We start from the raw sequence: 27,844 nt of genomic DNA on the forward strand, positions 1-27,844 counted from the left end.
AACATATTAATTATTTTTCCACATTAAAAGCAATTGTGGAGAATTAACTGATCATCAGAAAAAATAATCTGAAGTAAAAACAAATTACAACTTTTTGTGTGTGAATTTTTTCAAGAATCACCAATTTATTTAACTCCTCAAAAATTTCCTAATTAAGTATATTCTACTTTCCTCTTTCAGGAATAAACCTACAAGGCTATCACTATCATGACATTTTTATAAGAAATGTTTATCTCACCATATCCACAGAAGAATAAAATAACAAAAATAATACATACCTATGATACCTCAGCTGCAAATTGCTTCCTGCAAGTGATTGGATTGCATTGGGTGACCATCTGCAAGTCATTTTAGTTAAGTACCCATCAGTTTCACATGATATATTGATATTGACATCTATTTAAAACACATTAAAATATTACTATAAAGCAAAAACACCAAAACATTTCTTAATGAAAATAAAATTTCCTTAGCATCTTCAATGGGACTCTAAAATAGAGTCCATAATAAAAATGTATCTCATGGAAAGAAAGAAGACAAGCCTGGGATTCTTACCAATCACATATAACTCAGCATAGCGATGGTGGCACTCTTGCTCATTGCAGCAGTACACTGCATCATAGGTGAACTTTCCTCGGGGTTTGGTTGCATTCAAGTTGGGAAAAGTAACTTTGCTAATATGATCATCCACAACATCATACTGTCTTTGAGGAATTTTCTCAGCTAAATTCAACCACCAAACAATCTTTTTTGAGGAAACGATCTTCTTTTCATTTTTATAGATACAGTGAAAAGAAACGTTAGACCCAACCGTTGTCAGAATTTTAGGTGGAAAGTATATGACATCTGTAATGGGGGAAGAAAGATAGGATATAAGATCAAGAAAGAAACCATCACATAAGTAATTGATACCACGTAAAAAGGATTCACCAGGCATTCAGGATTATTCTGCCCCAAATAAAATGAGTGTGCTGACAGACTGCAGAACTGTAGCTGCCATTCACGTATAGTGAGTAAGCATCCCAAGCATTCTCATTCTCAAATGACTTTAGTGTCCACAAATGTCTTCAGAATTTTCTAAGAACAGAGATTTATTCATTATAAAATATGTTTTAGTGAATAACTGTCACTTGTTGATAGGCAGAAAATTAGTGAAGATGAAATATAGTCTAATTCTACCATGGCATGTCTTTCATCAGACTCTGCTTTCAGAATCAGTGAACGTTCGGCAAGTTTTCAAATCAAATCCCTACAAAGCAAAATCCTAAAGAAGACATGGTGATAGCCCTTCTCTCATTTGAATACATGAAAATTTCAAGTAAGCAAGTAGAGAAATAGCTTTAAATAAGAAAACTTGTTAGGAAATGAAAACTCAATGATACACCAGCAAATAAGGCAGGCAAAACTGCAAATACTGTTCTGTAACATCATTTTATTTAGTGCCAGTGTCGTGTGGTTGAGGACAAGGGGAATCAATATTTCTCTAAAATATTATTTTTAACATCTATACACTATTCCCTAGTGCTATTTCAGTCTCCTATTATTGGAAACATTTTCTTTCTCTTTGTGTGCTCAGGTGTCTCCAACTCTGTGACCCAACAGACTGTTGCAGGCTCCTTTGTCCATGGAACTCTCCAGGCAGGAGTACTGGAGTGGGTTGCCACTTATATTCCCGATCCAGGAATCAAACCCATGTCTCCTGCATTGGCAGGTGGATTCTTTACCATTGCACCACCTGGGAAGCCATAGTTAAGTCTCTCTTTTCTTTAATTAGAAACAGAATAAAAGTAAATGAATGTTTACACAGGAAGAAACTATTTCTGCCATATTGCATTATGAAAACAGGATATTTCAGTTGTAAAATTTAAGGTAAGCTATTTTATGCTGTGGAATATGAATATCTGTGTCCATATATATCCTTTGAATTACCCTCAAAACAAATTCAAAAACTTTGATTAGTTCTTACTATTTTTCTCTTTTCTGTAATAGTATGTTAAACTCCAGTGTCTTAATATCTACAATCTATAGAAGATATTTGCATTTGCTATGTCTACAATCAAGTATAAACAGGAAAAAACTTCATAGCATGAAATTACTGGATGGAAGTTAGCCCTTATATTTATGAATCTCACCTAGGGAGGCACTCAGGCTTCACTGGTGATTACTCACTTACCACACACCTCATTACCAACTGCCTCAAAAGTCTCAATTCAGTCTTTTTAAAGAAGAGTACAAATAAGATTTCCAAAATTAAATTGAAGCTTTAATTTGAAAGATAATAAAAAACTCAAAGCATTTCACTTTGAAGTTGAAGCCTAAGTAAGACTTAATTGAGAAACAGAATTAAAGCCACAGCATTTTCATGTAATTAAATGCTAACATAGCTTAAAAGACAAGTTATTAAAAACCTGATGATCTATAAAATTTACATTGAACAAATGTATTGAAATTGATATGTGTTGAAACTATTTAATTTTCAAAATAATATAAATATATCTATCTTTTATTCTCATGTGAGATACTACTACACAACAGTTTGTTAATTAAGACAACAATGATTTTCTTCTCATGACCAAATATCAATACCTTTACAGGATCTGCATTAATGAATTCTATTTAAAAAGGAAATTCTATTGACAAATATTAGTAAATTACTCAAAAGAACATAAATCATGAATCAAACATTTTAGATAAATTATTTTAAAATGCGTGTCTTTATCATAGCCCCATAAAATAGATTTTTTAATTCTTGGAGCAGATTACCTATTTTTCTTTAAGAAAAAAGTATTTTCTCTAACCTGGTATAAGAGCTGCACAAGAAATGTAGATATTATCTAATATCTGTTTCTCCTCTTCTTTCACAGCAACAAGAATGCAGTTAATAAAGTTACTACAGGAATTCAGCACTTCTAAAGTTGTTTTTAGTATGTAAATTGCAATATTCATAAGTTCTGGTAAGTCTTGGGTTTTCCTTGAAAAGCATCTCCCAGCAGCTATAGAGAAAGAACCTATTAAATTCACTTTAAAGGAATCCATAAGTGAAACTGGAGCCCATTATACAGAGTGAAGTAAGTCATAAAGATAAAGAACATTACAGCATACTAACACATATATATGGAATTTAGAAAGATGGTAATGATAACCCTATATGCAAAACAGAAAAAGAGACACAGATGTGCAGAACAGACTTTAGAAGGCGAGGGTGGGATGTTTCAAGAGAACTGCATGTATATTATCTATAGTGAAACAGATCACCAGCCCAGGTGGGATGCATGAGACAAGTGCTCGGGCCTGGTGCACTGGGAAGACCCAGAGGGATCGGGTGGGGAGGGAGGTGGGAGGGAGGATCGGGATGGGGAATACATGTAACTCCATGGCTGATTCATGTCAGTGTATGACAAAACCCACTGCAATGCTGTGAAGTAATTAGTCTCCAACTAATAAAAATAAATGAAAAAAAAAAAAGAAACCTGTGATAATAACAGGAGGCCTAAACTAAAAACCAGGTGATTTCTGCCTTACTAACAAGTGACATATTAGCCATTTTTCAATGATAATTAAAAATGAATGAATTAGTTTTTGAAAAAAAAGAATCCATAAGAACTCCTTGACTAGGAATAGTCAATGCTTCATTAACTATGCACTTGGTAGGTACAGCTTAAATGCATTAATGAATAAAACGCAGCAGTTACAAAGGTTCTGAGAATTAGTATTTTGCCTGCAGCAATATTTACATCAAGTAACCTTTGTTCTAAGTGTTTGGAAATAATAAAACAGGTGTGCTAACACATTCTAAACAAATTAACGCCTCAGTCTCATGGAATGTTTCTGTTTGCTGGACAGTGAACAATGGTAGCTAGACTTAAGGGAGAAGGATTCGAATCTCTTTACACAGGAATAGGAAGTCCCTGAGTTTGGAGACATATTTTGCTGTTGCACAGCTTTCAGGAAACGAGCCTCAAGTGTAGTCAGCACTAGAAAGTGCAGACATTGCAGCCAGCATAACTCAGCAAACCTAAACCAAAAAACCTAAGCAACACTAAAACCTCATTTACCAGGAATCATGAAGGAAATGAGGTGTTCCAATAAAATGCCCTATATAATTAAATTTACTGCTTACTAACTTTGAGGGTCAATTTTTAGGGCTACCAGAAATCTTGTATAATTATACATTATGCACTTAATTACCTTACTAGTGGTTATAAACATGAACTTTGGAGTTAGGCTATTTTGTAATTGTATCAACTGTTGCAAGTACTTAACCCTATCTAATTCTCAACTTCTTTGTTTATAAAAGAGGGATAACAGTACTTATCCCACAGGTCATTGAAAGGATAAAATGTTAGTATGTGCAAAGCACATAGTGCCTGAAACACAGGAAGCACCCTATAATTGTCAATATTATTATTATTCAAGAAGGAGTTCTCAATCTACTTCTACCTTTTATTTGTGATTTAATACATGTTACATCATTACAGCAGATAATACTGGAATATAAAAATGTGCTTGGGAGATGCTAAAGAATATAAGCTCTCCTCCCCTCTACCGGTGTCCTAATCTACTTTCTATTTGACAAGTTTCTGTCTTTCCCTTGATTATCACATGGTATCACTCATGGCATCTGAGCTATCCAAATTGGTTACATTAGTAAGCTTAACCTCACATTCACTGCTACATCAACAAATTCTGGCCTTTGAGGTAGTTGTTTACTCACTGTCTGCATTCCTTCCTCATTTTCAGGTTTTTCTGTTTGGAATGTCTACAGTCACTAAAAGGACATCTGTGTTGAATAAGTAAAAGGCTGGCTATTAATGGTAATATTGTTTCTTGGTCTCCAAAATCACTGTGGATGGTGACTACAGCCAAGAAGTTAAAAGATGCTTGCTCCTTGGAAGAAAAACTATGACAAACCTAGACAGCATATTAAAAAGCAAAGACATCACTTTGTCGACAAAGATCCATACAATCAAAGCTATAATTTTTCCATAGTCATGTACAGATGTGAGAGTTGGACCATCAAGAAGGCTGAGCACCAAAGAATTGATGTTTTTGAACTGTGATGCTGGGGAAAACTCTTGACCTTGGACAGGAAGAAGATAAAACCAGTAAATCCTAAAGGAAATCATTTAACCCTGAATACTCATTGGAAGGACTGATGTTGAAGTTGAAGCTCCAATACTTTGACCACCTGATGAGAATAGCTGATTCACTGGAAAAGATGCTGGGAAAGAATGAAAGCAAAAGGAGAAGCGGGTGGCAGAGGATGAGAGGACTGGATAGCATCACTAACTCAATGAACACGAATTTGAGAAAACTCTGGGAGATAGTGAAGGACAGGGAAGCCTGGAGTGCTGCAGTCCCTGGAGTCACAGTCAGACATGACTTAGTGACTGAAGAACAACAATTACTGGAAACTGCACAAGCAAATAAACTGGCAATTCTTGTTTTCAACAAAACATACCTTTATCACCTTCGTGTAAACAAAACCCATAATATTTGCCTATGGAAGGGCATATACATGTGTACATATGTGTTTTTTTTTTTCAGCTAGTGATGTGATTTTTTTTTTTTCTTTATTAGTTGGAGGCTAATTACTTCACAATATTTCAGTGGGTTTTGTCATACATTGACATGAATCAGCCATGGAGTTACATGTATTCCCCATCCCGATCCCCTTATAGTATATATTAAAATATCTGGTTTATTATGAAAGCAAAATATGATACAACATCTTAGTAAACTAAGTAAATTTAATCCTATAGATACTGATATGAACTAGGAAAGAAATAGAAGTATAAAAGAGTTTTGCATAAAGCAAAATAGAACTAAAAATATGTCCATTGAAAAGTCTAAGAACCTCAGTTGAACAACCCAAAATAAGACCTTATATGAAATGTGATACAAGTAGTTACTAAATTATTCTGGATCAAATATTTCATTTAATCCAACTGAATACATAACTTTGCTAGGAGTCATTATACTAGGAAGGTATAAATGTATGACTTGAACATCAGAAAACTTTAAAACAATCATGATTCTTTTAGAATTTCCCTTTTCTTCAGTGAGGGTAGGTTCTCAGATCTTATTTAGAAGAAAAACAGCAAAGAATGAAGCCATTTTCTTGTGGAAGAGAACATTTCACCAGACAGCAAAATAAAGGTACAAGTTATGGGCCATTCAGAATGGGAGCAGGGGCTGCTGCCTCCACCTCCCCTGTCATCTACCTACCCCACCACCCACTTCACCCAATCCCACTATATAAAAACCTCCATGGGACATTCATTGAAGTTTGATGCTGTTAATTCATTCCACTCTATGTATTTCACAGCTGGTCATTAAGACCTATTAGTCAGTGATATACAATTCAAGATAGAACAAAAGTTGAATTTTCAGCATCCTATTACATACATTGTGATACTCAATAATAATTTGAGGAATAGAGATGAGAAATTCCTGCCTTCTAAATCTGTTCACTCATGGTTCCTGACTTTCCAGTGAGAATTAATCCCTTCTAAAGCTTAGCACTTACTTTAGCTCTTCTCACAGTGTTATTTGTGCTAAGCAATTAGGTATGTATCATGTCAGCCTCTAAGTTTCATTAGACTTTGAGATTCTGAATATTGAGTTTGTCAATTTACAAGCCTGATATTTATCAACTGTGATCCACTATTTCACAAGTGCTTACTAAGAGTCAGGCACTGCAGTAAGCACACTTTATGTGCATCATTTCATTCTATCCATATAAAAATTCCTTATTCTATAGATGAGGAAATTGAGGTATAGGGAGGTTAAGAAACTTTCCAAATAAGGGGGGTGGCCAGGACTCTGACAAAATTCTGTCAGACTCCAAAGTCAGTGCGTTTAAACTACTACTGATACTTACTCTTTGACAATCAATGATTTTTAACTAGTAAGCAACTGATAAATAAGCCTGTTTAGTGTTCTACATGTTTACATGGTTTAGTGTTTTACATGGTACTTGCTTTCTCCGTATATCTACTATCAACCTGAGCAAGTTTGAGTGGGAATGATTTGCACATTTAATAGATTGAAAACTAGTCAAAGAACTATGAACTGCCTTCCTACATTCACAGCCTGGCTTGTGCCAGGGCTTACCACCACTAGACTCCTGGGCCTCTATGTAAAACATTGCACCTCAACTCCATGAGGAAGCTGTGAACAAACTGCAGTTTTTCTGATGTTAAAGATTATTCTAAAAACATGAAAACTGAAAGTAAAAGCTTTGAAAAGCAAGCATCTGGAGTGGAAAGAATTGCTTATTATATAACATATATAATATTCAAATAAAACTTCAATATTTAAAACTTATACCAAATAAATATATTTGATTTTCAAGTGTAAATTCAGGAAACATAAGAACAAGCAGTGTTCTGAATTTGTATATTTGGAACTTTTATATCAATTCTGTCTTTTGAGTAAGAAAGAGTAATTCAGCAAGATACTGTTATGGATGCACATAAATGAGGGAACTCTCACACAAATTTTCACTAAAGGATTACCTTGTTCAAAATTTAAATTAGAAGTTAAAACAGCATTCCTCCTTTTGGTTTATCACCACAAAATTTAAGACAAGTATAATATGCCAAAGGCAATTTGGGAATCATACTCCCCTATGAACAGAAGTGACTCCTACAAAACCTACCTTGTGTAGTAAAGGTAAGAAGGGCACTCCAGTCACTCCAGAGTCCTAGGCCATCCAATCTCTTGCTCCTCACCTGCACGTCATATGAAGACCCAGGAAGCACATTGTCTACTAGCAGAGATGTAGCAGAGACAATCTCATCAGCCTGTTAAATATCATTTGAAAACATCAGAGCATCAGGTTGATGTGAAACCTTTGCCAAAATTGATTACAAGCAGGTCTCTACAAATTTCAAAGAATTAAAATCTTACAGAGGAGTTAGCTGGACACAGTGGAATTTAACAGAGATCAATAACCCAGTAACAAACGTTTGACTGACATTAGTCAATAGTATTTTTAAAAGCCTGTAAGTTCAAGGGAAAAAAATCACAGTGATAATCAGCATATATTTTTAACTGATAATGAATACTGACTTTTCAAACTTGGAGAGGAACAGTTAAAATCAGTGGGAAGCTTCACGCCTTTGCTGACATCAATAACATACAAGATATTAATAGACTACAATGCACAGAGGGACATCCTTGATCATCCAGTGGTTAAGAACTTGCCTGCAATGCAGGGGACACAGGTCTGATCCTTGGTTGGGGAACTAACATCCCACATCCCATGGAGCAACTAAACCCACACAGCATAATGAAAGATCCCAATTGACACAGCAAAGATCCTGCATGCTACAGTTAAGACCTGACACAGACGAATAAATAAGCAAATATTAAAAAAAAAAAAAAAGATGATGTACAGGGTAGGCAGAGAGCTATAAACCTTCCTAGAGCAATGGGGCACGGAAGGAGGGCATGAATAATTTTAAGAACCCTGGTCTGATGATCAGCTGTGTGGGTTAATTGCTCAGTCGTGTCTGACTCTTTGCAACTCCATGGACTAGAGCCTGCCAGGCTCCTCTGTCCATGGAATTCTCTAGGCAAGAATACTGCGGAGGGTTGCCATTTCCTTCTCCATGATGATCAGCTACAGTCAATCAAAATACAGTTTACAAACCAGAGTAAAAACATATAAGAGACGTAACTTCATAAAACAACCAATAAGGTATTCCGAAGCTATTGAACTTCCTGGCCCATTCGACTGTGGGGCAACACAGACCAAAAATGGCAAAAAGCCTCAGCAATACATTAAACAATATCAGATTGCCTATATTTAAAATCCAGAAGTCAAGTGGTATTAGGAAGCATCACTACGAACAAAGCTAGTGGAAGTGATGGAACTCTAGTTGGGCTATTTCAAATCCTAAAAGATGATGCTGTTAAAGTGCTACATTCAATATGCCAGCAAATTTGAAAAACTCAGCAGTGGCCACTGCTGGAAAAAGACTGGAAAATGTCAATTTTCATTCCAATCCTAAAGAAGGGCAATGCCAAAGGATGTTCAAACTACCGCGCAATCGCACTCATCTCACACGCTAGCAAAGTAATGCTCAAAATTCTCCAAGCCAGGCTTCAACAGTACGTCAACCATGAACTCCCAGATGTTCAAGCTGGATTCAGAAAGGGCAGAGGAACCAGTGATCAAATTGCCAACATCTTTTGGATCATCAAAAAAGCAAGAGAGTTCCAAAAAAACATCCACTTCTGCTTTATTGACTATGCCAAAGCCTTTGATTGTGTGGATCACAACAAACTGGAAAATTCTTCAAGCGATGGGAATACCAGATGACCTGACCTGCCTCTTGAGAAACCTGTATGCAGGTCAATAAGCAACAGTTAGAACTAGACGTGGAACAACAGACTGGTTCCAAATAGGGAAAAGAGTATGTCAAGACTGTATACTGCCACCCTGCTTATTTAACTTATGTGCAGAGTACATCATGCAAAATGCAGCGCTGGAAGAAGCACAAGTTGGAATCAAGACTGCCAGGAGAAATATCAATAACATCAGATACACAGATGACACCACCCTAATGGCAGAAGGCAAAGAACAAACAAGCCTTTTGATGAAAGTGAAAGAGAAGAGTGAAAAAGTTGGCTTAAAGCTCATCATTCAGAAAACTAAAATCATGGCATCTGGTCCCATCACTTCATGGCAAATAGATGGGGAAACAATGGAAACAGTAACAGACTTTATTTTGGGGGGCTCCAAATCACTGCAGATGGTGACTGCAGCCATGAAATTAAAAGACACTTGTTCCTTGGAAGAAAAGCTATGACCAACCTAGACAGCATATTGAAAAGGAGAGACATTACGTTGCAGACAAACGTCCATCTAGTCTAAGTTATGGTTTTTCCAGTAGTCATACATGGATGTGAGAGTTGGACTATAAAGAAAGCTAAGTGCCGAAGAATTGATGCTTTTGAACTGAAGTGCTGGAGAAGACTCGAGAGTCCCTTGGACTGCAAGGAGATCAAATCAGTCAATCCTAAAGAAAATCAGTCCTGAATATTCATTGAAAGGACTGATGCTGAAGCTAAAACTCCAATACTTTGGCCACCTGATACAAAGAACTGACTCACTGGAAAATAACCTGATGCTGGGAAAGATTGAAGGCAGGAGGAGAGGAGGATGATAGAGGATGAGATGGTTGGATGGCACCACCAACTTGATGGACATGTATTTGAGCAAGCTCCAGGAGTTGATGATGGACAGGGAAGCCTGGCATGCTGCAGTCCATGGGGTCGCAAAGAGTCAGACACAACTGAGTGACTAAACTGCAAGTCTTAGAAAATTAGCCCAGATCTAAAAAGACAAGTTTTTACCTCTAAGTTATATAACAATTAGTTTTGCAAATTAAAATGCCAAAGTTACGACCCATGAGGCTCTTCACGACTCCTCCTTCTCTCCTACCCCTCCACTACTGCACTTAATCTCACTCACTGCCCTGACCTCCAACTTCCCATCCAACTAAGGTCCTCTAAATTGCTATTTCCTCTATTTAGACCCTAATTTCCCTGCATCACCACCTCCTTCAAATCCCTGCTCAAATATCACTTTCTTAAAGAGATCTTCCCCTCCTTCTAATTAATATTACAACCCATCCTCTCCACTTGCACTTCCAAGCTTCCCTTATCTTGTTCTACTAGTGTATCCTGAGTTTTTGACACCTAGTGGGTGCACAACACCCTCTGAAGAAAAGGTTTGACAGACTATACTGTACAAATGCATGGACTGCATATAAACAAATATATTGAGTAATAAGAAAAATAAGGACGGCATGTAAAATCAAAAGCCCAAGAAGGTCTTTAAGTGAAAATACTATGATTATGAATTCAATAGTTCTGTATCTGGACTTCTTGTAGTCATTAGTCATGTGTGTGTGTGTCTGTCTGTCTGTGTTAACGAGACAGAGAAGGAGAGTGAGGGGGGAAAAAAGAGAATTAATCTAGTATACATAAGCTTTTGGAAAAGGAACTTTTTCTGGCAGTAAATTCTCGGAGAAATCTGTCATGCTTATCAAAATATAACATGGATCCACATGTAAGAGATATTTAGTAACACTGAAGAGCTTTTCTAAAATAATTTTATAGAAGATACAGAAATGTTGTGTGCATGCTCATTTCTTTTGCTGATCTTGAGTGAAAGCCAGTGGTATGATATTGAAGTATGACTGAATCGCCTCAAAAACATGAGAGGCATTCTCTATGGGACTTGGAGGGCATCTCACCTTTTCTTTAATTGCTTCTCAACTTTTCATTTTATTTACTAAAATATACTTACTTTTCTCATATTTTTTGTAGAATTCTCTGAATATTTCACTTGATATTGAAGTTGAAATGGTACCAGTGTTGGGCTGGACCACGAAATCTTTAAACTACCAGTGTCTGTGATTTCCATACGCAAACCTAATGGTGGATCAGGCTTCACTTAAGAAAAAAAGAGAACACTTTTAAGTCAAGTTATTTTTATGATAATCATGAAATGAAGTCAAAATGAATTTTTAGCATATCCTATATTTTAAACTAAGGAGTCCTTATCCAAAGGCTAATTACAGAACCAAAATATTCTACTACTATACCTTACCATAGCAATCCATATATTTTCGTTTCCTTCTCCCTACCTGGTAAAAACTATAAATCAGAAAATGATGTTATTTTGACAAATGTGAATTCCTGCTATAAAAAAGCCCTGCTTAACTTTAACTTTGAACCTAGCTTTTCCCACACTTATTTGAAGCCTCCCCTGATGAAACCCACTGTTTTAGTGAATGACAAGGAGAACAAGCATTTGCAGAGCACTACTTGGAAAATGCATATAAATTTTGCATGCAAAAATCAATGCATATACGCATGCAGATTCATGTAAATCTGTACGTAAAACAGTAAACATTAATTTTCAAATTCAACAAATCGAGACATACCCACTCAAATAACCCATAGCATACACAATTTACATGCAGTAAACACAGTAGTAGCAGGACTTGGCTTGTCACCAGAAATGGAGATAGAGTTCTTTTCCTAATGGTGTATTTAACTCAGCATCTAATTTCTGAGTTTATATGTCTATGTGTTTTATGTATGCATATGCATTTGTGTAAATACATATGTGGAGATTTATGGCTGTGGAGTTTAAAACATACAATTTAACCGGGATGGGGAATTCGTGTAACTCTATGGCTGATTCATATCAATGTATGACAAAACCCACTGAAAAATAAAAATTAAAAATTAAAAAAATAAAATAAAATAAAATAAAAAAAAATAAAACATACAATTTAAAACATACAACAAACTTTAAATCATCTGTAGAAACAACACAAACATCTTACAATAAAGAACTGATGAACAAGTAACAGTTCATACCCTTAAGAGTAATTTATAGTCATTAAAATCATATTAGAGAAGAATGTTGAAAAAGTTTAATATTGCTAGTTTTGAAAGTTTATTAAACAATGTGAAAGTGAAAGTGTTAGTCGCTCAGTCGTGTCCGACTCTTTACGACCCCATGGACTACACAGTCCATGGAATTCTCCAGGCCAGAATACTGGAGTGGGTAGTCATTCCCTTCTCCAGGGGATCTTCCCAACCCAGGGATTGAACCGGGTCTCCTACACTGCAGCAGATTCTTTACCATCCAAGCCATCTTAATGGGCTTAAAGGGAAGCCCATTAAGCAACATATATACTTGAATTCATTAAAATGTGAACAAATAAAAGGATATGTGTTAATATGCATTAAAATAGAAAAGATGTCAAAATAGTAGAAAATAAATGATGCATTTTTCTTCTGTGTGCATCTCTATGCTTTCAAGATTTTTATGATTAACAAGAATTACTCATAAACATAGACATCATCATTACATTGAAATATTTACTGACATGTATTTTATTTTCAAAAAATAATGGCACATTAATATTTTCTACATTCCATAATTTCAAGAATTCAGTCATAGTTTTTTTCCTTTTCCTCAAGTCAAAATTAGTGAAGTTTTATTCTCTGCGACATACTACAAATTTTAGTTACTTTAAAGCAGGAATGGCTAAACTCTAAAGTCTAGAAGTAACAGGTGAAATTCATGACCCAAAAGATAGAAAAAAAACAGACACCAAACAGAAGTGAAATCATAAAATTATAAACTATTTTACACTTCTTATATGCATACACATATGTCTTTGTATTAGAAATCTAAAAATAAATCTTCCCCTGGATCCCCTAGGTACTCAGTCCCAGACCACACACACTGGCTTCTTTCAGGGGAAAATTCCTTACTCTCCATTTTGCATCCCATTTTCCTAACCAACCTATTCTGATCAGGTCTTCCTTCTTGCCAGTCCACTGAAACTACTCTTATCAAGGTTACTACTCTTTGCTGAATCCAGCGTCAACTGTCTGATACATTTTACTCCATCTCTCAGCAGTGTCCCAACTGCTTATTCTGTGAGTAGCGGACAAGCAGAAATACTTTGTCCACCTGGTTTCCAGCCGTCACATTCCTTTACTCCTCTTCTCTCTGATTGCCTCTCAATCTTTCTCAATCTTTCTCTCACTGGACTCTAAATGCATGACCTCATACAATCCCATAAACATCTGATGCTAGAGACTCCCAAATACGTATCTCCCCTGAACTCTAGAATCAAATATCTAACTACCTACTCAATGTCTCTTTGATTTCTAATAAGCATCTCAAATATAATTAGTCACACAGTTAATTATCTCCAATATCCCCATTTGGTAACACTATTCTGCTACTAACCAGGTCCTAAGTGTCATCCTAGGCTTATACCAAGCCTAAGTGTCATCCTTGACTCCTCTCTGTCCTTCACCCTTCATACCCAATCCACTTCAGTCTGCACCATCTCCTGAAAAGTGAAAGTGAAAGTCGCTCAGTTGTGTCCGACTCTTTGCAACCTCAAGGATTATACAGTCCATGTGAGTCTCCAGGCCACAATATTAGAGTGGCTAGCCTATAGCTTCTCCAGGGGATCTTCCCAACTCAGGGATTGAACCCAGGTCTCCCACATTGCAGGCGGATTCTTTACCAGCTGAGCCACAAGGGAAGTCCAAGAATACTGCAGTGGGTAGCCTATCCCTTCTCCAGTGGATCTTCCCAACCCAGTAATTGAACTGGGGTCTCCTGCATTGCAGGCGCTTCTTTACCAACTGAGTATGAGGGAAGCACCATCTCCTAACAGATCCCAAGCCTGAACATTTCTTTACCTCTCCACTGCAACAACCCTAAGTCAACTGGACAACTCTGGCAGCTGCCTGAGTCCTCTGCTTCCATTCTTGCAAGTACCCTTTTTCCCTTCCCCATCAATTCACTTCTTCAATATAGCATACATTTTAAACATGTGCACGAGCACGCATGTGTGCTTGCATGTGCCCCCCCCCACACACACACACATGTCTGATCACATCACTCTCCTGGTACAAAAGCTTCCACTGCAATTAGAATAAAATCCAAACTTTGTAACCATAGCCTGTGGTATGACCTGGATGCAGATGACTCTCTAACGACATCTCTGAATGTTCTCCTACCTTAGTTACTCCAAGCAAAGGGCTCCTGTCTTTGGTTCTTCCAAATTCTGGGCTCATTCTATCCCAGGAGTTTTGTGAGTGCTATTCTTCCTGCTCAGAGCACCTTTAGTTCTGGATTTTTGCATAGTTATCTCTTTTTCTTTCAGTTTAAATGCTATTTCCTAAAAGAGGACTTCCACAGCTGAAATAATAGACCCCTACACCTGACATTCTCTATCGTACAACTTGTCTTATTTTATTTCTTTCAATTTTGAGATCTTAATCACATATACCCATATACAAAACAAAACAGAGATTTTTTTCCCCAAAATTATCTGAAATAAGACAAATTTTTTAAAGTTTCTTATAAAGTCTATTACAGCACCTTGTCTTAACTACCTTATTTTTAAAAACAATTTAATTCAATGTTGGCTCTAAAAAACCACCTGATAGAATTGGTTTTAAAAAGAGAAGATGATGACATTTTATAGATTTTTTTTGTTTTTTCCCTATGGTATAACATCATGACTGAATTGCTTGGATGTCATAGCAATCACGTGGAAATCACAAATATATCCCTAAAGGACAAGTTATTTAAAAGTCCTAATGTTAAAAATGATATCATATGTAGATTCAAAACATGCTATACCCTTAGTATATAAAGAGAAGTGAGGATGAAGTTGTAAAGAATATGGTGTCAGATATCTGAAAAACTGGTTCCAGTGATGGCAAAAACAATGATGCAGAGAAGCACATAAAGAATTTGCAATAATGTAAAACAGTAACACTATTAAATTATGTATCATATGTAACATATAATTTAACACATACACACAAAACTGAGTTAATAAATTAATAATTTAACATTCATCTATATTATTCACATTGAATAATATAACTGAATACACTGAATATTTATAATTATATATTCAAGTTGATCAAAGAAATCTGGGGAATCTTTGCACTAATAATGTGGGCACTTGTCTATTATATAAGTTTTTCTTCTAATCAGATTTGTACAGCCAATGAGTTTGCTTATGTTTTTATTATTTCTCTCTGCCCAGTATTGTCTGCCCCTGTTCTGTGAGGCAGGCACTTTGTCTCGCTCACCATTGTTTCCCCCAGCTCCTAGAGCAGTGACTGATATCCATGAGTCTCTAAAAAATATTTACTGAAGGCATAAAGTCAGGTAAAAAAGAGCTTTTAGTTATTTTCAGAAATAGTTATCTGAGATGTGAAAAAGTAATAACCAAATAAAACATATCCATTAGACTGACCTAGGATTTAAAGAAATCAAACTGGTTTCAAAATGAATTTGTTACAATTGCAGAAATATCTATACTGTTGTTAAATAATTCTAGAGGCTGTTTTTTATACCCCCTAAGACTACAAAATCACTGCAGATGGTGACTGCAGCCATGAAATTAAAAGACGCTTACTCCTTGGAAGGAAAGTTATGACCAACCTGGATAGCATATTTAAAAGCAGAGACATTACTTTGCCAACAAAGGTCCGTCTAGTCAAGGCTATGGTTTTTGCAGTGGTCATGTATGGATGTGAGAGTTGGACTGTGAAGAAAGCTGAGTGTTGAAGAATTGATGCTTTTGAACTGTGGTGTTGGAGAAGACTCTTGAGAGTCCCTTGGACTGCAAGGAGATCCAACCAGCCCATCCTAAAGGAGATCAGTCCTGGGTGTTCATTGGAAGGACTGATGCTGAAGTTGAAATTCCAGTACTTTGGCCACCTTATGCGAAGAGTTGACTCATTGAAAAAGACCCTGATGGTGGGAGGGATTGGGGGCAGGAGGAGAAGGGGACGACAGAGGATGAGATGGCTGGATGGCATCACTGACTCGATGGGCATGGGTTTGGGTAGACTCCGGGAGTTGGTGATGGACAGGGAGGCCTGGCGTGCTGCGATTCATGGGGTCGCAAAGAGTCAGACATGACTGAGCGACTGAACATTAGCTATCATCCTTACAGTGTTGGTAAAAACGAGATACGCTAATGAAACATCTTGTAAACAATTTTCAAACTGTTTATATGACTGATGTTTAAAGATATTATCTTTCTTAGGCACAACTTACCAACATTAATGGGCTGAGCTGACATTGGAGGTGAGGGAAAAACGACTCCACCAGATGTGATTTTCAAATACATAAGAAGGGTGCTATTGAGCTTGGCTGTCGGCACGGGCACACGACATTCACAACACTCATGAACACTGCAGTTGCACTGAACAATCTGAAAACTGCCTGTCTGGGGGAGCAGAGGTGACTCTTCTAGCACGTCAAGCCTACATGAGAAAAGAAGAGCTATGTATTAACATAGATGTGAAAGCACTAGATATATTTAAAATGTAGGACACAAAATCCAAATTGAGGTAAACTGTTTTGCACACCCAGCTTAAAGAGCTTCTGGGGGGGAAAAGCTACATTATAGCAGAGACACAAAGATAAGGGTTAAAGCAAGTTAGCAATCAATATAAGTTAGAATCAATAAAGCAAGTTAGAAATAATATAAGCAAGAAGACAATGAGGCAACAGTGAAGTACTGAAAGAAAAATTGTGATTTTTAAATCCCATATTCAATACAAATATCTTTCAAAATAAACATATAATAGAGGCTTTTTATAGGCACACCAAAATGGAAAGAATTTATCATTAATCAAACTTGCAGAAACTTCCTTTAGAGAAAAAAAATGCTGAAGGAAGTCCTTCAGACAAAAAGAAAATGATAGTAAATAGAAGTCTGGTTCCACACAAAGAAATGAAATTTAACTTAAAGGATAAACATTTATTGACTAATTAAAGCAAAAATAATAACCATAAAGTGTGGGGTTTATAACATAGGTTTATAACATAAAATGTATGACATTAATACCAAACTTGGCGAAAGGGGAGATGTGTAAGTATATAGCTATGAATTTCTTCCAGTATACATGTAGTGGTGAAATGTCAGTTGGAGGTATAACATCAGTTCGACTATATTAAGTTAAAGACCTATATTCTAAATCCTAAAGCCACTGCTAAAATAATGAAACAAGAAATCACAGCTAATAAGCTACAATAATCAAGCCAAAGGAGTATGAATGTAAAGAGAAAAAAATAGATTAATGGAACAAAAGAAACCAACACCGATATGGACAATCAATTTTCTACAAAGGTACAAAAGCAATTCTGTGGAGAAAGAGTAATCTTTTCAATAAATTGTGTTGAAACAGTGGGATATCTATATGTCCCCCTCCACACAAAAATTCAACTTTAATCCACACCTCACATAAGATTCAAAAATTAATTCAAAATAGATCATTAATCTAAATGCAGAATTTAAAGCTATGAATCAGAAGAACATGTGGGGAAAAAATTTATAACTTTGTTTTAAATAATAATTTCTTAGATGCAACACAAAAGCATGAGTCACAAAATGACAAATTGATAATTGGATTTTTATCAATATTAAAAACTTCTGTTCTTCAAAAGATACTATGAAAGATAAAAAGATAACAAAAGGGTCAATCAAAAAATAGGCAGAAGATCTAAACATACATTTCTCCAATTAAGACATGGAGATGGCCAAAAACACATGAAAAGAGGCCCAACACCATTAATTATTAGAGAAATGCAAAGTATTTGATTAAGATGTTGGTTACATAGGTGAACATACTTCTCAAAATTCATCAACCTTATATTTAAGGTGCATTTTATTATATGTAAATTTTACCTTAAAATAAAAATACTATGCCAAAAAAAGTGTTTTTTAAAACTTCAAAATGCTATACACTCAAAATTCCATTTCGAATTGAGGGTAGAATGACTTAGCACTTTCAACTTCACCTAAACCTTTAAACAATTCCAATAAAATGTGACTTTTAAAAATATCACACCATGGCTTTTAAGTGTTTTTCAAATATTACAATAAAAGCTTTTATCAAAAGAGTATGGAACAAATTAAATAAATGCAGTATTTTATGTCAGAAATATACTTGCAGCTTGTATTATGCTTTGACTGAAAAACTTCCAAATTTTAAGGCAAAAAAGAACTGAACAGAAAATATATTCCCCACTAATAATTTTTAAGAGGAAATTCTGGTGATTTTTTCTTTTTTAAAACAAAAAGTAAAGTTAGAATTATACTCATACTTTAGATGGTCTCACCGATGCCATTTTTTTCTAAATACAGTTGATATTTGTAGAATAGGGCTGATTTTAAAGAGATTAACTCTGTGGTTTCTCTACCATTTCACTGCTGTGTTCTACTTAATCAATCTCATTTTCATTTACTTTATAATTTCAGTATACACAAAAATATGCATAGTATATATTCATAATAATAATATATAACGATTATGTATTATAGAGTACATGTACTACACAATATATACCATAGTATTTCATAATTTGCAGGGTTTTTAGTAAAAATCTCCACACAGTAATTTCCCAAATCACTCCAACAGATAACCCCATCATGAAACTCAGGGGTGAGGAAACTGTATCCCACAAGCCAAATACAATTGCTCTCGTATAGCCTATGAGCTAAGAAGCATTTCTTACATCATCTACTGGTTTAAAAAAAGAAGGAAGAGTATCCCATGATCATGGAAAATATATAAAAATCACATTTCAGTGTCCATAAACACAGTCATGCTCATTCATTTACTAATTCATTCATTAGTAACTATGACTACAAGATTGTGATACAGAGAGAATGGAGAGTAAAGCCTAACATATTTATTATCTTCAACTTTAAGAAAAAAGATTTTCTATCCCAGCTATAGGCCAAAAACATTTTGTACTCCCTACTGGTAACTGCCAGTATACCAGACCACCTGACCTGCCTCTTGAGAAATCTGTATGCAGGTCAGGAAGCAACAGTTAGAACTGGACATAGAACAGACTGGTTCCAAATAGGAAAAGGAGTACATCAAGGCTGTATATTGTCACCCTGCTTATTTAACTTATATGCAGAGTACATCATGAGAAATGCTGGGCTGGAGGAAGCACAAGCTGGAATCAAGACTGCCGTGAGAAATATCAGTAACCTCAGATATGCAGATGACACCACCCTTATGGTAGAAAGCGAAAAATTAAAGAGCCTCCTGATGAAAGTGAAAAACGAGAGTGAAGAATACACCTGCCAATGTAGGGGACATGGGTTCAATCCCTGACCTGGGAAGATTCTACATCCCATGGGGCAACTAAGCCTGTGACCACAACTACTGAAGCCCTCATGCTCTAGAGCCCATGACCTAGAACAACAGAAGCCTCCACTCACCACAGCTAGAGAAAGCCCACACATAGCAACAAAGACCCAGCACAGCCAAAAATAAAATAAATAAATAAAATCACTTCAAAGAAGAAAACAGAATTTTAAAAGGTACTTTACAATGTTGATAATACTACTTTTAAATTATCAAAATTTCAAAGTAGTGTAAATCAAAATGGGGATCAAAGTTTTAAAATAAGAAAGCGATACATTGGCTTAAAATAATCAAAACTTAAGAATTTCTGACATTCTTGAAAAATGTTTATGCAGCAAAATATTTTATGCATTGTCAGTACTCACATACATAAAGTTAGTGCCACTATTTATTTAATTCCTCTATATATGAATAAACTATACTTGCAAGTGAAAATAATAAAAAAGTTGTCAAATAAATTTTAAATTTGGTTTCTTTGCAAATTTCACAATTTGGGCAGTATTTCTACTCAGAAGCTAGATATATAATTAGCACTTTTAGTCACAGTGGTTTATAGAAAGCACATCCTATCCTCTGACCTTTGGTCATGTTACTTATTCCCCCCAAAATTTCTCTATGAATATTTTAAAATTTCTCTAAGAAAGACCTACACTGAATTACTATAGGAGTAACACCAACTGAGTGCTCTTAACTGTGACATAAACTGAGAGCAAAATATAGTCAGCAAACCATAAAATGAACTGGAAAATTTAGCATCAGTTTTGTGAATAATTTAATCAAGTCACATTTTAAATATCAGACTGGTAACCTATACAAATGTTACTCACAAAAATATACTTTACCCATCAAAAGGAATTTCAAAAAACAGTTTAGCATCCCAGACTAGTTTCATCATAAAAATCACCTGGAGCCTCATTATAACTAGATTCCTGGACCCTCCGTGGAATTCAGCATATCTGGGTCCAAGGAATCTGTGTTTAGTAAGTGTTATAGATCAGAGACTCTCATTAATATGGTTCCCAAGCCAATAATATTAGCATCATCTGTAACTTGATAGAAATGCACACCCAGCCCAGACCTCATGAATTAGGTCCAGGTGCGAAGCTGACAAATTTCATCAAGGAGACAAATTTAAGAAGCATTCTGTGTAACACTAAGTACTTCTCAGTTGTACGATATCACCAAACAAATGGAAACTCAACAAGGATGAGATGGAGGGAGAAAAAAATAAAAAAGGAATACAAACAAAAGCAAAGGGATCTAAATATATATCAAGTTAACAACATAACCACATGAAGTGGAAGGGGAGGGGATTTCCTAGTTAACTACACAGTATTTCGACCATGGAACCTTTGGCATTAGCAAAGACAAAATGAGTCAACACAAACACAACACAAACACTGTACAAACACCCTGCTTGTTTCCTACGGTAGTATGGCTTCAGTTCAGTTGCCCAGTTGTGTCCGACTCTTTGCGACCCCATGAATCACAGCATGCCAGGCCTCCCTGTCCATCACAACTCCCGGAGTTTAGGCAAACTCATGCCCATCGAGTCGGTGACGCCATCCAGCCATCTCATCCTCTGTCACCTCCTTCTGCTCCTGCCCCCAATCCCTCCCAGCATCAGGGTCTCTTCCAATGAGTCAGCTCTTCGCATGAGGTGGCCAAAGTATTGGAGTTTCAGCTTCAGCATCAGTCCTTCCAATGAACACCCAGCACTGATCTCCTTTAGGATGGACTGGTTGGATCTCCTTGCAGTCCAAGGGACTCTCAAGAGTCTTCTCCAACACCATAGTTCAAAGCATCAATTCTTCGGTGCTCAGCTTTCTTCACAGTCCAACTCTCATATCCATACATGACCACTGGAAAAACCATAGCCTTGACTAGATGGACCCTTGTTGGCAAAGTAATGTCTCTGCTTTTCAATATGCTATCTAGGTTGGTCATAACTTTCCTTCCAAGGAGTAAGCATCTTTTAATTTCATGGCTGCAGTCACCATCTGAGGTGATTTTGGAGACTAAAAAAATAAAGTCTGACACTGTTTCCCCATCTATTTCCCGTGAAGTGATGGGACCAGATGCCATGATCTTACTTTTCTGAATGTTTAGCTTTAAGCCAGCTTTTTCACTCTCCTCTTTCACTTTCACCAAGAGGCTTTTTAGTTCCTCTTCACTTTCTGCCATAAGGGTGGTGTCATCTGCATATCTGAGGTTATTGATATTTCTCCCGGCAATCTTGATTCCAACTTGTGCTTCTTCCAGCCCAGCATTTCTCATGATGTACTCTGCATATAAGTTAAATAAGCAGGGTGACAACATACAGCCTTGACGAACTCCTTTTCCTATTTGGAACCAGTCTGTTGTTCCATGTCCAGTTCTAACTGTTGCTTCCTGACCTGCCTACAGGTTTCTCAGGAGGCAGGTCAGGTGGTCTGGTATTTCCATCTCTTTCAGAATTTTCCACAGTTTGTGGTGATCCACATAGCCAAAGGCTTTGGTGTAGTCAATAAAGCAGAAATAGATGTTTTTCTGGAACTCTCTTGCTTTTTCGATGATCCAGCGGATGTTGGCAACTTAGCTATTCCAAAATTACTTTGTGTGTATTTTAGGACCAAGCAACTAGGATAATATATTGTTGGAAAGGGAGGCAAGATTTCTCACTTCTAGAAAAAGTTGTTTGTTGTTCACTGACTAAGTCATGTCCAATTCTTTGTGACCCCATAGACTGCAGCACACCAGGCTACTCTGTCCTTCACTATCTCCTGGAGTTTGTTCAAACTCATGTCTATTAAGTCAGTGATGCCATCTAACCATCTCATTTTCTGTTGCCCGCCTTCTCTGCCTGCCCTCAATCTTTGCCAGCCTAAGGGTCTTTTCCAATGAGTTGGCTCTTCACAATAGGTGGACAAAGTATTGGAGCTTCAGCTTCAGCATCACTACTTCCAGTGAGTATTTAGGGTTGATTTCCTTTAGAATTGACTGGTTGGATCTCTTTGCTGTCCAAGGGACTCTCAAGAGCTTCTCCAGCACCACAATTCAAAGGCATCTTTCTTCAGCACTCAGCCTTGTTTATGGTCCAACTCTCACATCCATACATGACTACTGGAAAAACCACAGCTTTGACTAGACAGACCTTTGTCAGCAAAGAAATGTCTCTGCTTTTTAATATGCTGTCTAGCTTTTCATAGCTTTTCTTCCAAGAAGGAAGCATCTTTTAATTTCATGGCTGCAGTCACCATCTGCAGTGATTTTGGAGCCCAAGAAATAAAGTTTGTCACTGTTTCCATTGCTTCCCCATCAATTTGTTGTGAGGTGATACAACCAGATGCCGTGATCTTGGTTTTTTGAATGCTGAGTTTTAAACCAGATTGTTCACTCTCTTCTTTCACTTTCATCAAGAGGTTCTTTAGTTCTTCTTCACCGTCTTCTATAAGGGTGGTGTCATCTGTGTATCTGAGGTTATTGATATTTCTCCTGGCAATCTTGATTCCAGCTTGTGCTACATCCAGCCTGGCATTTCACATGATGTACTCTGCGTATAAATTAAATAAGCAGGGTGACAATATACAGCCTTGATATACTCCTTTCCCAATATGGAACCAGTCCGTTCTTCCATGTCCGGGTCTAACTGCTACTTCTTGATCTGCACACAGATCTCTCAGGAGGCAGGTAAGGTGGTCTGGTATTCCCATCTTTTGAAGAATTTGCCAGTTTGCTGTGATCTACACAGTAAAGTAATGCTCAAAATTCTCCAAGCCAGGCTTCAGCAATATGTGAACCATGAACTTCCAGATGTTCAAGCTGGTTTAAGAAAAGGCAGAGGAACCAGAGATCAAATTGCCAACATCCGCTGGATCATCGAAAAAGCAAGAGAGTTCCAGAAAAACACCTATTTCTGCTTTATTGACTACACCAAAGCCGTTGGCTATGTGGATCACCACAAACTGTGGAAAATTCTGAAAGAGATGGAAATACCAGACCACCTGACCTGCCTCCTGAGAAACCTGTAGGCAGGTCAGGAAGCAACAGTTAGAACTGGACATGGAACAACAGACTGGTTCCAAATAGGAAAAGGAGTTCGTCAAGGCTGTATATTGCCACCCTGCTTATTTAACTTATATGCAGAGTACATCATGAGAAATGCTGGGCTGGAAGAAGCACAAGTTGGAATCAAGATTGCCGGGAGAAATATCAATAACCTCAGATATGCAGATGACACCACCCTTATGGCAGAAAGTGAAGAGGAACTAAAAAGCCTCTTGGTGAAAGTGAAACAGGAGAGTGGAAAAAGTTGGCTTAAAGCTAAACATTCAGAAAAGTAAGATCATGGCATCTGGTCCCATCACTTCACGGGAAATAGATGGGGAAACAGTGTCAGACTTTATTTTTTTAGTCTCCAAAATCACCTCAGATGGTGATTGTAGCCATGAAATTAAAAGACACTTACTCCTTGGAAGGAAAGTTATGACCAACCTAGATAGCATATTGAAAAGCAGAGACATTACTTTGCCAACAAGGGTCCATCTAGTCAAGGCTATGGTTTTTCCAGTGGTCATGTATGGATATGAGAGTTGGACTGTGAAGAAAGTTGAGCACCAAAAAATAGATGCTTTTGAACTATGGTGTTGGAGAAGACTCTTGAGAGTCCCTTGGACTGCAAGGAGATCCAACCAGTCCATCCTAAAGGAGATCAGTGCTGGGTGTTCATTGGAAGGACTGATGATGAAGCTGAAACTCCAGTATTTTGGCCACCTCATGCAAAGAGTTGACTCATTGGAAAAGATCCTGATGCTGGGAGGGATGGGGGCAGAAGGAGAAAGGATGACAGAGGATGAGATGGCTGGATGGCGTCACCGACTCGATGGGCATGAGTTTGCCTAAACTCCAGGAGTTGGTGATGGACAGGGAGGCCTAGCGTGCTATGATTCATGGGGTCACAAAGAGTCGTACACAACTGAGCGACTGAACTGAAGTGAACTGAACTGAACACAGTCAAAGACTTTGGCGTAATCAATGAAGCAGAAGTAGATATTTTTCTGGAATTCTCTTGCTTTTCAATGATTCAACAGATATTGGCAATTTGATCTCTGGTTCCTCTGCCTTTCCTAAAAGCAGCTTGAACATCTGAAAGTTCATGATTCACGTACTGTTGAAGTCTGGCTTGGAGAATTCTGAGCATTACTTTGCTAGCACGTAAGATGAGTGTGATTGTGTGATAGTTTGAACATTCTTTGGCATTGCCCTTCATGAAAACTGACATTTTATAGTCCTGTGACCACTGCTGAGTTTTCCAAATTGGCTGACATATTAAGTGCATCACTTTCACAGCATCATCTTTTAGGATTTGAAATAGCTCAACCGGAATTTCATTACCTCCACTAGTTTTGTGCATAGTGATTCTTCCTAAGGCCCACTTGACTTCACATTCCAGGAGGTCTGGCTTGAGGTGAGTGATCACACCATCATGGTTATCTCGGTCATGAAGATCTTTTTTGTATAGTTCTTCTGTGTATTCTTGCCACCTGTTCTTAATATCTTCTGTTTCTGTTAGGTCCATACCATTTCTGTCCTTTATTGTGCCCATCTTTCCATGAAATGTTCCCTTGCTATCTCTAATTTTCTAGAAGAGATCTCTAGTCTTTCCCACTTTATTGTTTTCCTCTATTTCTTTGCATTGATCACTGAATAAGGCTTTCTTATTACTCCTTGCTATTCTTTGAAACTCTGCATCCAAGTAGGTATATCTTTCCTTTTCTCCTTTGCCTTTTAACAAGAACTCTCCAAATATCTTTATAAGAAACTAATTATTCCTGGCCCTGTGTGACTTCTGGGAATTCCTTAGCTTATAGTTCTAGTAACTTCTTTTTCAAGAAGTTTTCTTTCCCAAGATCATGGATGGACTGGTATTTAGACAAAGAATCAAGGCAACCCCAATGCTAATTCCCAAAGAAAGGCAATCCCAAAGAATGCTCAAATTACCACACAATTGCACTCATTTCACATGCTAGTAAAGTAATGCTCAAAATTCTTCAAACCAGGCTTCAACAATACATGAACTGTGAACTTCCAGATGTTCAAGTTGGTTTTAGAAAAGGCAGAGGAACCAGAGATCAAATTGCCAACACCCACTGGATTATCAAAAAAGCAAGAAAGCTCCAGAAAAACATCTATTTCTGCTTTATTGACATGCCAAAGCCTTTGACTGTGTGGATCACCACAAACTGTGGAACATTCTGAAAGAGACAGATGAGCATACCAGATCAACTGACCTGCCTCTTGAGAAATCTATACAGGTCAGGAAGCAATAGTTAGAACCGGACACGGAACAACAGATTGGTTCCAAACAGGAAAAGGAGTACATCAAGGTTGTATATTGTCACCCTGCTTATTTAACTTATATGCAGAGTATATCATGAGAAATGCTGGGCTGGATGAAGCACAAGCTGGTATCAAGATTGCCAGGAGAAATATCAATAACCTCAGATATGCAAATGACACCACACTTATGGCAGAAAGCGGATGTGAGAGTTGGACTATAAAGAAAACTGAGTGCTGAAGATTTGATGCTTTTGAACTGTGGTGTTGGAGAAGACTCTTGAGAGTCCCTTGGACTGCAAGGAGATCCAAACAGTCCATCCTAAAAGAGATCAGTCCTGAATGCTCATTGGAAGGACTGATGTTGAAGCCAAAACTCCAATACTTAGGCCACCTAATGAGAAGAACTGACTCATTTGAGAAGACTCTGATGCTGGGAAAGATTGAATGCAGGAGGAGAAGGGGACAGAGGATGAGATGGTTGAATGGCATAACCAACTCAATGGACATGAGTTTAAGTAAACTCTGGGAGTTCGTGATGAACAGGGAGGCCTGGCGTGCTGCAGTCCATGGCATTGCAAAGAGTCAGACTTGATTGAGTGATTGAACTGAACTGAACTGAATGCTAATTCTTCTGTACCTCTCTGCTCTGAATATTCTGCTCCATTAATCAAGCCCCATTCTACTCTGAACTCTTCTCTCTTGTCTCCTCAGTTCAGCAATATTGTAGGTTTCTGTTTGAGTTCCCCCACCTTGTACCATGTCCCAGAAGTTGCCTCCAGCTCAGAAAACCTGAATAATATAGGACTTGCTTTGTTTCCTTCTCTCAGGAATCATTGTTCTGTTTTGACTTTGTCCAGTATCTGAAAATAGATGTTTCTTCTTTTATCAGGTTTTCTAATTATTTATAATGGAGGAGCAATTCCAGAATATATTATTCCCTCATGGCCAGAAGCCACTTTTGTTGACCTTTTTGTATTAACTTCTGAAGATTGTATTCACATAGTTCAAAACTTGGTTTTCTTTAAAGGCAGTAGTGAAACTGGGTACTTACTTGTTGGAAATTTGTGATCAAGGAAATTTATGTTTTAAATGGGAGTTATTGATTTGGTTTGGTATATATAATATATATACCACATTTACATAATTGAATGTTGCTCAGCTATAAAAAGGAATGAAATTGAGTCATTTGTAATGATTTGGATGAAGCTAGAGTCTGTCATGCAGAGTGAAGTATGTCAGAGACAGAAAAATAAATATTGTATATTAATGCATACATATGTAATCTAGAAAAATGGTACTGATGAACATATTTGTAGGGCAGGAATAAAGACAGACGTAGAAAATGGACTTGTCGACACAGGAGAGGAAGGAGATGGTAGGATGAATTGAGAGAGCAGCACTGACATAAATACACTCTCATGTGTAAAAGAGATAGCTAGGGTGAAGCTGCTATATGGCAGGGAGCTCAGCTCGGTGCTCTGTTATGACCTAAAGGTGTAAGATGGGGAGGCAGGAGGAAGGCTTAAGAGGGAGGAGGTATACTTATAATTTGAGCTTATTCACATTGCTATACAGCAGAAACTAACAAAACATTGTAAAGTAATTATACTCCAATTAAAACAGAAATTCAAAAGTAAATGAGAGGTATTGCAGCATATGTATTAGCTGAGAGGAAAACTTGATGATGCAGGAACGAGAGGAAATAATTGCAAGAACAAATTCCTTGAGTGTCAACAGGGGATGGGACTCAAAACACAGAAGAAAG

General features: G+C 37.1%; 1 protein-coding gene across 2 annotated transcripts in view; it reads right to left on the bottom strand.

Annotated features, from left to right (window-relative positions):
• LEPR (leptin receptor) overlaps nt 1-27,844 on the bottom strand; it is a 93,261-nt gene that overhangs the window by 33,648 nt on the left and 31,769 nt on the right. For both annotated transcript variants that reach the window (XM_065928579.1, XM_065928569.1), the window contains 5 exons: nt 16,649-16,857; nt 11,327-11,472; nt 7,664-7,808; nt 556-846; nt 279-396 (listed from right to left, as the gene is read on the bottom strand). In XM_065928579.1, the coding sequence (XP_065784651.1) occupies nt 279-396; nt 556-846; nt 7,664-7,808; nt 11,327-11,472; nt 16,649-16,857 (909 nt within the window). The remainder of the gene's footprint in view (nt 1-278; nt 397-555; nt 847-7,663; nt 7,809-11,326; nt 11,473-16,648; nt 16,858-27,844) is intronic.

Source organism: Muntiacus reevesi, chromosome 1, assembly GCF_963930625.1.
Source record: "Muntiacus reevesi chromosome 1, mMunRee1.1, whole genome shotgun sequence".
Classification (NCBI taxonomy): Eukaryota; Metazoa; Chordata; class Mammalia; order Artiodactyla; family Cervidae; genus Muntiacus; species Muntiacus reevesi.